Source organism: Caenorhabditis remanei, chromosome X, assembly GCF_010183535.1.
Source record: "Caenorhabditis remanei strain PX506 chromosome X, whole genome shotgun sequence".
NCBI lineage: Eukaryota > Metazoa > Nematoda > Chromadorea > Rhabditida > Rhabditidae > Caenorhabditis > Caenorhabditis remanei.
The window spans coordinates 7,650,541-7,664,466 of record NC_071333.1 but is presented as its reverse complement, the minus strand read 5'-3'; the positions used below and the strand labels follow the sequence as shown (position 1 = coordinate 7,664,466).

General features: G+C 39.5%; 2 protein-coding genes across 2 annotated transcripts; both read left to right on the top strand.

Annotated features, from left to right (window-relative positions):
* Positions 1-754: 754 nt before the first annotated feature.
* Positions 755-4,046, top strand: GCK72_023464 (uncharacterized protein; the record flags this gene model as incomplete). The annotated part of the gene is made up of 9 exons (XM_053735408.1): positions 755-831; positions 1,598-1,747; positions 1,981-2,110; positions 2,167-2,250; positions 2,417-2,539; positions 2,594-2,722; positions 3,181-3,473; positions 3,518-3,853; positions 3,902-4,046. The coding sequence occupies 9 exons, from the start codon at positions 755-757 to the stop codon at positions 4,044-4,046; spliced, it is 1,467 nt and encodes a 488-aa protein (XP_053578974.1).
* Positions 4,047-4,131: 85 nt separating this feature from the next.
* On the top strand, positions 4,132-6,690 carry GCK72_023463 (uncharacterized protein; the record flags this gene model as incomplete). Its single annotated transcript, XM_053735407.1, has 5 exons — positions 4,132-4,280; positions 4,329-4,575; positions 6,149-6,326; positions 6,374-6,499; positions 6,602-6,690. 5 exons carry the CDS (start codon positions 4,132-4,134, stop codon positions 6,688-6,690), a joined length of 789 nt encoding a protein of 262 aa, XP_053578973.1.
* Between the last annotated feature and the right edge of the window lie 7,236 nt (positions 6,691-13,926).

Sequence of the window (13,926 nt, the reverse complement as noted above, 5' to 3'; positions counted from 1 at the left end):
TGATTTGACCTCTTTTTTATTTTCTGAAATCTTGAGCTTTGCAAAGTGATGCTATTGTGTTTTGCAACTGTTTGGTTCTAATGCACGATATTCTGATGCAAATTGGTTTCGAGTAGTATTCATTCTGCCGAAATTCTTTTTGTGAATAATAGTATAGGAATTAATTTTCTGATGTTCAGCGCTTATCAAAATGCTTTCAAATCGCAATCTGTATTAGGCTATAGCGATTACTAATCGACCAACCAGTTAAATGAAAATAATTCTTATTCCTAATACACTCAAACAAGATGTTTCTGACCACATGATTTTTCAACACATGTCTTCTAAAGATTCTTGGTTGTTGGTTCTAAACGGCACAAGTTTTCCTTCTGTCCCTCTTCTCCTTTTTTCTTTCCTCTCAATTTTCAACAACTTCCGAACGAACCCATATTTACTCTTTCACCTCCTAACCCCAGTCACACGATTTTTCTGATTTTCCTGATTTCTCATGGCCCCACTCAACTGAAAAGCCGTCACTTTTCATTTGCCAACACCAAATTGACATGTTGTTTGTATGTACATAATCGAACCAATCTATAAGCAAAGCGTGTGTTTATAACGTGTATTTTTGCGCCTTCCAACACTTTTCACCTTTTTCGTTTTATATCCTTGCCACATCCGGTTGTTATTTTTCAGAAAGAACATCGTGTGAAAAGAAACTGGTATCATAACACGGAAATATTGCGTGGATAGAGAGTGAAAAGGGTAATGTAAAATGGCGATGGAAATCGTCGAGGAATCCGATGCACCACTTTCACCAAAAAGTCCATTTGCCAGGAGAAACGGTAGAAGGTAGGTAGAATCTTTATCCAGAAAATTTTGTTACTAAAAAATTGTATTTCAGTGAATCAAAATTGAGAGAGAGAAAAATTTATCACTCATTATCTTTTTTTCAACCGCCATTAATTCTGCAATCTAAACATTTTTGATATGTCTTGTGTGATTCTTAGATGTAGAATGTTGGTTTATGAAATTTTATAAATCATGAAATGTGATAAGGTTTTACATACAACGTTTTGTTAACTAGCTTTCAAAATTACTCTAATCAAATATTCAACTTTTTTTTTCTAACAGCTACCCATATGTCCCCACCGAGCACTTTTCTCTAAATCCCATAAATCTTGTGTCAGAATTCAATCCACTTTTTGCATTGCAATTTTTTCTGCAATCACTCGATTCTTCCAATCAAAATCAAATGTTTCATCGCTTATCCGCTTGTCTACCCCACGGGGAGTGCAGCTAGCGTAGGATGTAGTGAGCGTGGTATTACACACTCACCAAAAGAACTTGAGGCGACCGAGAGGTCTATCCCTATCTATTCTACCTCAATATTTCATGTAATTGATTGAATGACTTTATTTTGGATGAGTGACTGACTAGCCGATCGGATCAATATTGAGATGCAAAGGTATGGAGAGCCGAGGTTTAGAATTTAAGTTCAGTATACCAGCAGCGAAGGCTCGAATCTGAAAACTAGCTTGACCTGTTGCGGAAGTAATATTAATAACAAACACAAATATCTAATAATCACGGAAAAAATACCCATTCCAAATTTCAGCCTCCGAATCCAACGTCTCGTGGACTGCCAACACTTCCACTACTCATCCGTTGAATTGGGGCCCGTAAAAGTGGTCATAATTTCTATAAGCACGGACGAAAATGCAACCGAGCGGATAAAAATGCGTGTGGAAAGTGAATCAAATTCATGGTGAGCTGGTCGTTTCCCTCTGTTTCCAATTTATTTTTTCTGACATAATTCTTATTGTCTCCCTGTTTTCTTTCGTATGCCATGCTTTTTTTCTATATAATATAGAACGACAACTAAAAAATCTAACAAAACGAGCTGTTCTCATGGGATTTAAAATAAAGAAGTCAGAGTAAAAAAGGAAGAAAAAAGAAAAAGCAAAAACTTGAAAGGTTTTCCATCATTGATTCATTCAGGCTTGTCGAACGTTCTCGAGAGGATTGGGCTGTCTTCGATAGACAGCTGCATCGTTGTGTATTCGAACGAAGGCACTCACGTCTTGACGAGCTGTTTCCTCTTATTCATCTGGAACCGGCAAAGTTCAAGGTGACGGCTTCTGAAATCAGTATGTGTAGGCTCAAGTTGACATATGATGTTTTCAGGAAGTGCTTGTCAACTATACAGAACGATTATCGGAGCTCACTGGCAGTATTATAACGTGCTATCCTGTTCTGAAATTTTTAGAAGTAAGTTCATCCCCGTTGTTAGAACAAGTAAAATGGTATACGAAAGTCTTTAATATCAAATGCTCTTCTTGTCTGAAAAGACGTTTTTTTGACAGAAAACAACAGTAAAGAGCAAGTCGCTGTGTGAAAAACATATAAAATATTCTCATTGTTGTTTTTATTTCAGATTGATAGCCGTGGTGGCCATTTTGAGCCTGCCGAAGAAACTTCTATCAACGTTCCTGCTATCGCCGCCGCAGTAGTTACAAAAGATTTTGAGCCAACAGATAACTCTCAGCTGCGATTGCGGGTATCTTTCAAATTTGGTCTTGCGAGGCTACAAGAGTAAACAAAAACATTGCAGGTCGGTGATATCGTCTCTATTACGGAAATGTCAACAGCAAATCCAAATGAGGAAACATTTTGGAAAGCAAAATTGACGATATCCAACCAGAAGATTGTCGATCCACAGAATGCAAGACTAGGTTTCGAGGTTAGTTTGTTTTCACAAAACTTTGATATATTTCCAACTTTAATTCTAAGATGTAAACCGCATGTGAGGTTTTTTTCAAATCTCTTTCACAAATGTCGGTAGTGTTTGAAAAATCAGAAAGAAAGGTGAACGATACTACACAGCACAGTATGGTTATAATAAACCATATGGTTTTTCAATTTGAATTTTAAATCAGAAATCAGTTATTGTTACTCAAATCACGTCTTCATACTACTGAAATTCGTAAATTCAAGCTGACCTGTGTGCAATGATTTTTTCCGTGTTTGAATCTAACTGTTTTGAATTTAAAACATCAAAATTTAGTGCAACTATCTGACCTACTGGCTTAATGAACTTTCAAAGGGCCAAGAATTCGACTGTTCTTTTTTCTACTTTGGACTCATATCTTTAAAAACCAAAAAACAAAAAAAGAGTATGACACAAAGCTTTCCTTCCAGGTCGGCTACTTCCCACGCGACTGCGTGATGCTCATTGATGACAAACGTGTACCTAATCCGCTAAACAATGAACAAAAGGCGATTCCCAGAAATGCAAGAAGATATATGACGACTATGTTCAGAAACCGACGAAGAGAGCCAATATTTGGATTGGAACTCACTGAGCTTTTCATGAGAACAGGACGAAAAGTGCCAGTTATAGTAGAGAGATGTTGTGCTGCAATTGAAGACCAGGGAATTGTTACGGGTATTTATAGGCAATGTGGAATTCAATCAAATATTCAAAGACTCAGGTAAATAATATTTCCTCTTTCGTATAAATCATTTATGAATTCAGGGCGAAATTCGACAGCGGAGCAGAACCAGATCTTCATGAATTCGGTCAACGAGACATTTATTCAGTGTCATCGCTATTGAAACAATATTTCCGTCAACTTCCAAATCCTCTGTTCACTTATCAAGCATACCCAAAACTAATCGAAGCATTTGAAAAAGATGAAAGTGTAACCGAGAAAACAGAATCGTTGAGATTTTTGTTGGAATCCATGCCGGAAGCCCATTACAAAACAGCCAAATTCTTGATGGAACACTTATCAAGACTATGCAAATCGAGAGCACTCACTGATATGACTTCAAAAAACTTGGCTATTGTTTGGTCGCCGAATTTATTCCGGTATGAAGCTCTCGTTACTTTGCAACAATATTCGTTGATTACTTTCAGACCGCCACCAACTCTCAACGGAGCCGATGCTCATCTTCTCAGTGGTCTTAATGTGCATACTGCAATTTGTGACTTCTTTATTGAGAACTCGGAGGCTCTATTCATCAGCGACATTGATGAAGGCAATTCTTTCTTTTTTCTATAACATTTAATCAATTCTTTCTATTTCAGAGCAAAGCAAAAGCATATCCGTTGAAAACAGCTTTACCACTATCTCGAAATCAGCCACAATGTCTGACATGAGATCAGAATCTGATTCCAAATGGCCAAGATTCTTCAGAGGAAAGTCAGTGGAAGGTTTCTGGAAATTCAACAGAAAGCAACAAACTTCCACAGGTGAACTCTGTGGATCACCAACTTCTGAAGTCAAATGGCGCAGGTTAACAGTTACAAGTATTCTCTCAAATTCAAAAATGTTCATTTTCAGCAGAAGCACTCGATCTCATTCCACCGATGCAACCTTCCAATCATCCCGGACCGATTCGTTTATTCAACTCATGCACACTGGTATGGATCAAATTCGAGAAGGAATGCGTATTTTTAGAGCACGAGCCAGGAGTATGCGACCAACTTCAAGACCGCCACCGTCACCAAGAACTCGCAGAGCCAGGTTCTCTAATGGAAGCACCAACAATGTTCAGAAACCAGTGGATAAGGATGTGGACATCCATCATGTAGGTCACTTACTTTTAAAATAAATATCGAATACAATAAATCTCAAATCCTGTTGAATTTCAGTGTGTGAGATGGTTTAGCCAATGATAAGCTCTGGTGAGATCCCGATTAACTAGTTATCCCTAACCCTATCTTGAATTCTACCAAATAGCTATAAACATTCAGACATAAAAATCATTTTAGAACTCATTCGTAAATGCTACAATCCATTGAATTGACAGCATGATTTCTGATCCACGCCGATTTACTTTTTTTAGATTGAATTGCATAATCATACTTTATGCAATATTAGACATGTGGGGAAAATTCGGTTATACCCCCCCACACCGATAGCTTCCCCGCATGTTGGAATACACCCCCCACCAACTGAAAAGTGGGGGGTTATAACTGTGGGGCTGTATAATGGAACAGAAAGTGTGGGGGGTTATAATGAAACCATTAAAGCCCCCCACAGTGGAAAGTGGGGGTTCATATCAAAACACCAGGCAATCTTCTATTATAACCCCCCACGTGTATCAATAAACACCCCCAAAACGCCATGTTGGTATACCACCCCCGGGGGGTGTTTAATAGAATGTCTCCTGAACTTCTGCCTAAGCCTAAGAATTAAGGAAAATCAGCTTCCAGGGCGCTAAGCTTATGGGCGGGGCGAGAGCAAGCTCCAGGGTGTCCTGTTTTAAGGTAATCACTACTTCCAGGGGGCTAAGCTTATGGGCGGGGCGAGAGCAAGCTCCAGGGTGTCCTGTTTTAAGGTAATCACTACTTCCAGGGCGCTGAGCTTAGGGGCGGGGCAAGAGCAAGCTCCAGGGTGTCCTGTTTTAAGGTAATCACTACTTCCAGGGCGCTAGGCTTAGGGGCGGGGCGAGAGCAAGCTCCAGGGTGCCCTGTTTTAAGGTAATCACTACTTCCAGGGCGCTGAGCTTAGGGGCGGGGCGAGAGCAAGCTCCAGGGTATCCTGTTTTAAGGTAATCACTACTTCCAGGGCGCTAGGCTTAGGGGTGTGTAATAGAATGATACGGGAATTTCAGCTTAAGCCTAAGAATTGTGGAAAATCAGGGGAAATTTCAGCATAAATCGACGTTTTAGTTTTAACCTAAAGATAAATTTTAAAGTTTTAGCGAAAAACTGCTGAAAAACGCACAGAAAACCCGAAAAAAACGAAGAAAAATCGGAAGAAAATAATTATTTTTGAGTGTAATCAATATTCAATTTGACTGCCAACAATGATACTCAGTCATTGGGGGGCCTATATCAAAATGATGCTCACATTACAATATATACCCCCACATCTGATTGAAATTTGGGGGGTTATATTGTAATGTGTGGGGGTCTATAATAGAATGTTCATAATATAGTCCCAACATTCCAATAAACACCCCCATCCAAATGACTAAATCACGCATTGTGGGGGTGTATTCCAACGTTTACACAGGGGGTGTATAACCTACTCTTACGGGGGTCTATAATAGAATGTACCCCACATGTGTTCCGATCCTCCATTCTTTGAATGAACATTGTTACTCTAGACTCTAGAACAACTATGAATAAATTTTGAGAGTGATTTTTTTTCAGGAAATTCCACTTGCAACAACAGAACCTTCCTTCAGTCCAGAACCTCGCAATAATGTTGATTCCCACCAGATTATGACCAGAACCGTTAGTGTCAATGACTCAGATGACCAGAGTTTCGAAGAAAACGGGCTTCGAGAAATCCGAGAAAGAAAAGTGATGTTTAAAGCGGCAACTCAAGGTTTGAAAAGATCTTGGCATTTCCAGAAGAAAAAATAATGCTTCCAGAACACGTGGCACCAATTCATGAGCGATCCAGTCCAGTTGAAGAGTGGTCAAGTGACTCAAGAGAAAGTCTTCACCTTGAAATGTCTCGTTATGATAATGTGTCACCCAGTGGCACTATCACCAGAAGTATGTTTGATTAGCAATTCTAATTTTGACCTTTTCTCAGAGAAAAGCCACACCAATCTGCTCATTTCTATTATTCTCTGTGTAAACAAAGTCAACTTACAGGTCAACGCGAGCCCATTAGCAACCTTTCTCCTGCCGCCCAAATGCTCTTTTTTGAATCGTCTCGAGCCAGTCAACTGTTCTCTGCATAAATGATTTCAAATGTTTCTCGAATTGTTTTGTGCCCTTCCTTTTTCTTCCCATTTATTTTTATTGACTTCCTTGTTATCTTCTTTCTTCGTCGTCTTTTCCTTCTCTTTTCATGCATTTTCTTACGAACCAGTGTTTCCTCTTTCTTCTCTCATCTCCATATATTTGTCCTTCACGTCTTCTCTTCTTTTTCTCTACAATTCCTGAAAATTCATTCTATTTTGTTTTTTGGTTTGTTCCACTATAAATTATTAATATACCGAAACTTCAACTTTCAAGAGTTTCTGAGATATGCGTTGAAGTGCTCGCCAAGTAGTTTCTATTCATGGTCGAGTTCTATGAAATGTATGAAAATCATGAAATGGACCTAATCAAGCCTACTGAACAGGTGAATTTATTTCTATAGGGAAAATAGGAAAGTTCAGTCATGTGACAACAAAATATCTAGTGGCCTAAGAAAAAAGTGTGCCAGTGACGCGTTTTTGGCCAATACGCGTCAGCAAGAGCAGCCCCATTTCCAATAGCCGCCGTTTCCAACATGCCAGTTTTTTCTTCAAATACAGCTTTGAGAGTGCTGCAGAGAAAGATGATATAGCTTTCTGCACAAGAACAAGACCTGAAATTTTAAAACATTCCCCAGTCTGAACACGAAAGTTTCAAGATCATGCTAATGTAATTTTGTGGTCTTGAGTGTCAACCCAAAGGCGGTCATAAATTACGAATGTCTCATTTTATAGAGGCAATCACAATTTCATAGCATTGGGAGAATTATTGCGTTCATAAAACTCAGTAACTGTCTTTAAATGAGAAAATAGACACCATCCAATAATCTGACAAAGTACTTTCTCACCATTTGTTGTGACATTTTCATTTCCAACAATTCCAAGTAACTTCTGAAATTCTCACACGCAGCCATTCCTCTTTCCACTTTTTTTCATGTTCGTTCAGATTTCCCACCTCTTCTGCCTTAAGACGCAATTCCCAGTTTTTTAGTTTCCGTCTTGACTCATAGATTTCCTCTCAGTGTCTCTGACCCGCCAATCTCATTAATCTAGACCCTCCAGTTGGTGACTGAAGGCAGACATTCACCAGATGTTTCCTTTTCTACTACACGCGAGGGAAACACTTTTGAATCAATGTTTTGAGAGTGATTCTGAAAATGGAATTGCCTTTTTTCTATAGGATTGTGTCGTTTTTATGGGATAAGTATTGCCTAGTTTTTGTTTCTCCTAAAACTGAAAACCACTCGAAAATACAAGCAACAGTTCATTTTCAAAATACGACATCAGAAAAATATAGGTTGTATAATTATATTGTTCTACCTTTGCCCACATATGGCCTTTTCCCTCCTTCTCCTAAAACAACAATGACGACAACGGACCACCAAAAAATTTGCCCCCGCATACACACAGGTCCTTTCTCCCCATCTCCTCCTCCTCCGTCCTCAACGTGTGTACATAAGATGAGGCAGGGACCACTGTGACCTAGACTGTCGAATCGATAATAAGGGAATCTTTGTCTGTTGGACGGGCAGTTGAACACACTTTCCCATAATACTGCGTCTCCACTTCTCATTCACTCTTTCCAAAGAGTGGTTCTCTCGGAACGATTTTTCTTTTCTATCCAAGTCGCTTCTATTCAGTTTGTGCCGCTTTTTTCTTTCGCCTCTCCGTCTCCGCTGGTCTGAGAGCGGCGACGTATGTCATCATCAAATCGGGGGTCGAAATAGGAGAAAAGAACTATCGATTCGTTGGTTTACGTAGATGAAAAATAGTACTCACAACTTTTTCTAACGTGTATGACTCACTCTCTGGCCAGATTTCCAAAAAAAAATTGCAATTTTTTGTTTGATTTTTTGCTTCTCTGTTTTAGATCTATTTTCAATCATGAAACAGTACAAGAAGCATTACTAGGGAACATTTCAAAATATAAAACAAAACCACGAGGTCATGTTTCATCTAGTTCTCAGATTTCATCGTCTCTTTTTGTGCCTCATTTTTCTATCCCACTCTTTCATCACAAATATAAACACTGTTCATGAAGAGAAATGGAACATTTGAAATCAATATAACACTTTTTCCGTTTTCCCATTCCTTTTGTTTGCATTTTGTTATCTATAAAACGTTTTCATTTCTCCCTCCCCGTCTTTCTTTATCATGACCTATTTTTTCGTTTCTTCTGGATTGAAAACTCTATTTTATATATTCAAAATTTGAAAATTTCTCATTTTTCAGGGAAATGTTGCCGTCTACTATGCCTTCAACTTCAGAAATTGAACCAAATGAAGGTTCATCAGAAGAAGATGACGCTTATCCCGAAAACGGAGTGCCATCTTGGTTTGACACTCATTCAGGAGAGAGAATTCTCCGGAAGTCAAATACTCGGATGGGCACAGCAGATGTGTATAAACAAAATAAAAATCAAGAAGAGGACATGTTGACAACAGAGCGGTTGAAGAAAGGATATCAGGTATGAATGGAGAAACAGAGTGAAAGTGAGAATGAGAGAGAGAAAGGATGAATATGCAGAGTGCAGAGTAACTATGGAGTGAGGGAGAATGATAAGTTCTGTGTGCGGCGAGATATATATTCAATGGGTGGTGAGGAAGAAGAAAAGCAGAGAGGGCGAAAGCACGTGAGGATAAACAACCTGGGTTTCCTTGCAGATGCCAGTTACTCAATACGAACTTCAATCACTTGTTTTCAACGCCTCCGAGAACAAACTAACTCGCCTTGACCGGGCACAAAAACGTACGCAATCTATGATTGCATCGGTGAGTAGTTTTCATCAATAATTCTATATACTTAATGTTGACTTCAGATCATACACAAAAAAGGAGAATATAACATGAATTACGACAGAGACAGGAAAGTCACAAAAGACTCTCTTCCCCGTTTCGCAGTCTACCACTACAAAAGGATTCTCCAGGATCGAGTCAAATTCTTTTCCGCATTATCTCGAGGGTCACCTTTGCAGTATTTGTCACAGAAGATTCCCAGTTTCAAGAAAAAGGAGTTTCTGTTCCATGAGTTCTACGACTACAAGTAAGTTGTTTACAATTAAATTAAAATAGTTTTCTTTCATTTGAGGTGTTGTTTTTTCATCAGATGAAAATTTAGAGTTTTGGTCCTGCTGTTGATTACAGTTACATTTTCCGGTTAAGTCCATAGCATTTTAGCAGGTTCACAATCATTTGAGGCGTTATTAGCCTATTACAGTCTTGTTTCACTTCAATTTCTAATATTTCAAACTAGTTTCAATGCCGTATTGTCTTGCGGACAAGCATTTTTTCGACGATGCGTGTATTAGTAAAGTAATTTATTTCAATCCCTTCTTCTCAGTGTTTCCCCCTTCAGATTAGGTCCAATCTCTTTTTAATTTAATGTTTTTGGCAAAAACGAAAAAGAATTATCGAGTCTTCTCTCAGTTGGTCTAGCACAATTTGAAAGGAAACTTTCAAAATTTTTGTTTACGGAAATAAAATAAAACAATTTGAAATTATAGTGTTGTGATAAACTATAGAATGAAAACCAAATCTGAAACCAAAAGCTACATTTTACTAAATGTCGTTCAGTTATTTTGAGCCTAGCATTGCATAGTTGACTGCCGTGCACTAAAAAAATAATGTTCCAAAACTATCAATATTTCACTTTTTAAACTTTCAGCGTGCCCTTCGACAGAGCATTGTGGTGCGTGAAACTTGTGAGCATCATTGGTTTTGCAAGTAAAACTCAGAAGAAGACGCTTCTCGACGTTGCTACTTTGGAACTCAGTCAAGCATGCGGCAAAACAACTAACCACCTTCTCCACCACTTGGTAAAAAACATGAAGGAAGAAAGTGGATACGCAGAAGCATGTAGAATGTGGAAATACAAAACGAAATTTATGAAAATCATGTTTCGAGTAAGTTCTTTTTATTGGTTTCATCGAGTGAAACTTACTGCATCTTTTTGTAGGATGGCGTACTCGACAAGCAAGAGTTTTTGAACGACCTCACCGAAGCATTCAACATATTTTTCATCAGAGGTTCTATATTCAAAGATGATATTCTTCAGTGAGTTGATCATTTCCAATACAATCTCAATAATTGTTTGCAGAAAGTTCATGGCTTATTTCATATCTTTCTCTGAAGACATCAGCTCCAATTTGATTCTTTCTCGTCGAGCGTCCACATTGCTCTGTCAAGCTCTCGGAATACTATCTGATACAGAAGACATGCGTCGCAAATTTGAAGCTTATAAAGCTGAAAATGAAGACGAATTTGATGAAAACGGAACGTGAGTTGCTACCTTATTAGAGTTCTCATACAATGCCTTATCTTATTTTCAGTTGGTTTGCTGCTGGAAAACCAATTCCCATCAAAGGACGCGAAGATGTGATATCAGATAGCACTTCTGTCTCATCTGTCCATACTGAAGATCTCATAGACTTTTTCGATGAACTTCCCGATGAACCATATTTCGAGGATGAAGACGACGAAAGGACACCTGAGGAAAGAGCTGAGGAGATATACGAGCAAAGAGAAGCATGGAAGGAAGAAATCGCAAAGAGAACAGCTGAAAGACAAGCGGAAATTGATAAGGAAAAAGAAGCAGCCGCTGTGAATAGAAGGACTATCAAACAAGAGAAAATTGATAGCTCCTACGACAGAAGCATGGGCACTACTTCGCACTCTTCCTTTATGGTTCACATCAAAGAGGAACCAATGGACTACGATGAGTATTCAATGGCTCAAGTTTCTTATCCAGTTCTACTCCCACCGCCTCCACCTCCGCCAGTACCAAAGCGTTTTCTACAGCCATACAATGAGAATGAGCCTGAGTTCTCGTGGGAAGAGCCAACTGAGCCCAATGTTCGTTACATCAGAGAAAATGAAGTCACACCTCCTCCTGCAGAAAGTGATGAAAACAAAATGGAAGCTTCCTCTCCTGTGGTAGAATACGAGCCAATTCCATTAAAGCCGCTGTACAGTCTCCCCTCAAAGAAATATCCGGAGGGTCACGAATTTTCTCATCTGAAACAGAAACCGAGGCCTCCTTGTCCCATTATTGGAAGATACGGATTTCTCACATTCCCTCTATGGCAACAACTGGGTGGAAGTGCAATTGACCCAGACAACGAAGACGTAATGGACTTTTCTAACCCGACACCCCCAGAAGCTCCACCACCAGCACCGCCAGTTGAATTCATATCTTCGCCAAGCGAGTCTCCAGCTCCAGAAAACGAGAAAGAAGATGAAGACAGTGAGAAGAAAGATGATAACAAGGAAGAAAGTGAAAAATCAAAGGAGAAGAAAGACGAGGACAAATCTTTAGAAGATCACGCCAACGACTTGGATGTTCCTGTAGATCCTGCATCCAAACGGAACAGTACCACCAACTCAAAAGATGATGAAAACGATGAGGCGTCAAAAGAAGCTGGATCTGAGAAAAGTCCGAAGGCTTCAAAAGCTGATGAAGAAACAGAATCAACAGAGAAAGATACAGATGCCGATAGCACTGAGAAGACAGACAAAGATGGTGAAGCTGCTGAGAATCCTCCAATCGACATGTCCACAATTGTCATTCCAGAGCTGAATTTAGATTTTCCTGATCCTTTCATTCTAGCTGAACCAATGGAGCTTGACCCCACTTACACATCAGATAATCTGATAATACCAGTCGATGACGATTACATGGATGTCGACCAACCAGAAATGGCTGAGTTACCTGTAGCCGATCAAGAGGATGATTGTATGATTATCGCTGTGCAAGAAAAGAAGGTTGATGAGGACGATTGTGTTGTCATTGCAGTGGTTGAACCTGAGAAAGAGAAAACTCCCGAAGTAGTTGAGGAACCTGTGTCTGAGCCAGAAAAAGCGTCCATGGAGACTCCTGCACCCATGGAAACATCTGTGCACATGGACACAACTGCATTAATTGAGACCATCCCACCAATTGAACACATCCCACCAATGGAAATTAATGCACCTATGGTCATGCCTCAAAAAGAGACAACCAGCGAAAGAAGAATTTCCGATGGCATTGTTGTTCCACCAATGACACCAGAGGAAAGGGAAGAAGTAAAACTTGCGGCCAAAAAGGAGCTAGAGAAAGGCCAGGAAATTCATGCAATTGCCAAAGAAATTCGTTTGAGAGCTTTGAGAGACAAAGAATGGGAAAATAAAACAGGAACTCATCCGGGATTCAAAGAATACGACTATACCACCATGATGGAACCAATTTATCTCATGTCAGCGATGGTCCAATATCTGGCGTGTGTCACACCGGAGAGTTTTGTCTGGAACAACCTTGTGGTAAGAAATTCTTTCGATCAATTGATCATAACAAAATTTGTTAATTTTAGATTCAACAAGAACCGCGTCGTCACAAAATCCTCCCACAACTCTGCGGATCTCCGTTGGATTACTTACCATGTGATCTTTACGAGTTACCAGTCCCCGAAGGTAAGATATTACAGTGAATATGAGAGAATATTCGTTATTTTCAAGAAATGTGGGTTTTCAAGAGATTTTCTCCTGAAATTCGAAAATGAGTGCTATGCGTCGGATAGAATTAGAATGAAAATATGTTTTCGTTTGTTGCACAAAAACAGTCATTCCAACTTATAGGCAACGAAGAGGCACTAGACACTCTGCGTCTCCGACATCTCGAAATTGTCCGTCGCAGCCAGGCGGCTGAAGAGAAATGGTTACCGAATGGAGCGGACGTTCTTCAGTATGGCAGAATAATTGACACTTGTGTTGATGTAATCGGAGTCATGGATAATATCGACGTGGAGAAACCAGATGCTATTCCAAATGCTGCTAATCGATTATTCAAATTCCGTGAGAAGTTTGCCAAGGAGGAAGCTCTGCTGAGATCTAAATTGATGTTCAAATGGTGCATTACTGACGAACGAGAAGGTTCATTCCGTGCAGCATACATTGCAAAACTTCTTCGATTTGGTATGGATCATGGTTCGGAGAACACTATCGGCGGATGGCAACCAATGGATCTTTTCTTCAACTTCATGGTGACTGAGGGACCAAAGCCTGGTATTCCAATGTATCAAAAACAATTTGATGCAATTGTGGCTATCATGATTGAGATGATGCGAGAAAAAATCTTCTCGATCACGGACATAATCCAAGAGCTTGAGAAAGAAATGGATCTGGACTACAATGCACCACTGATGGCTAGACAACGCAAGCAAAAACTGCCCAAGATTCCGAAACAATTCAAAAAAGAACAAGTGCA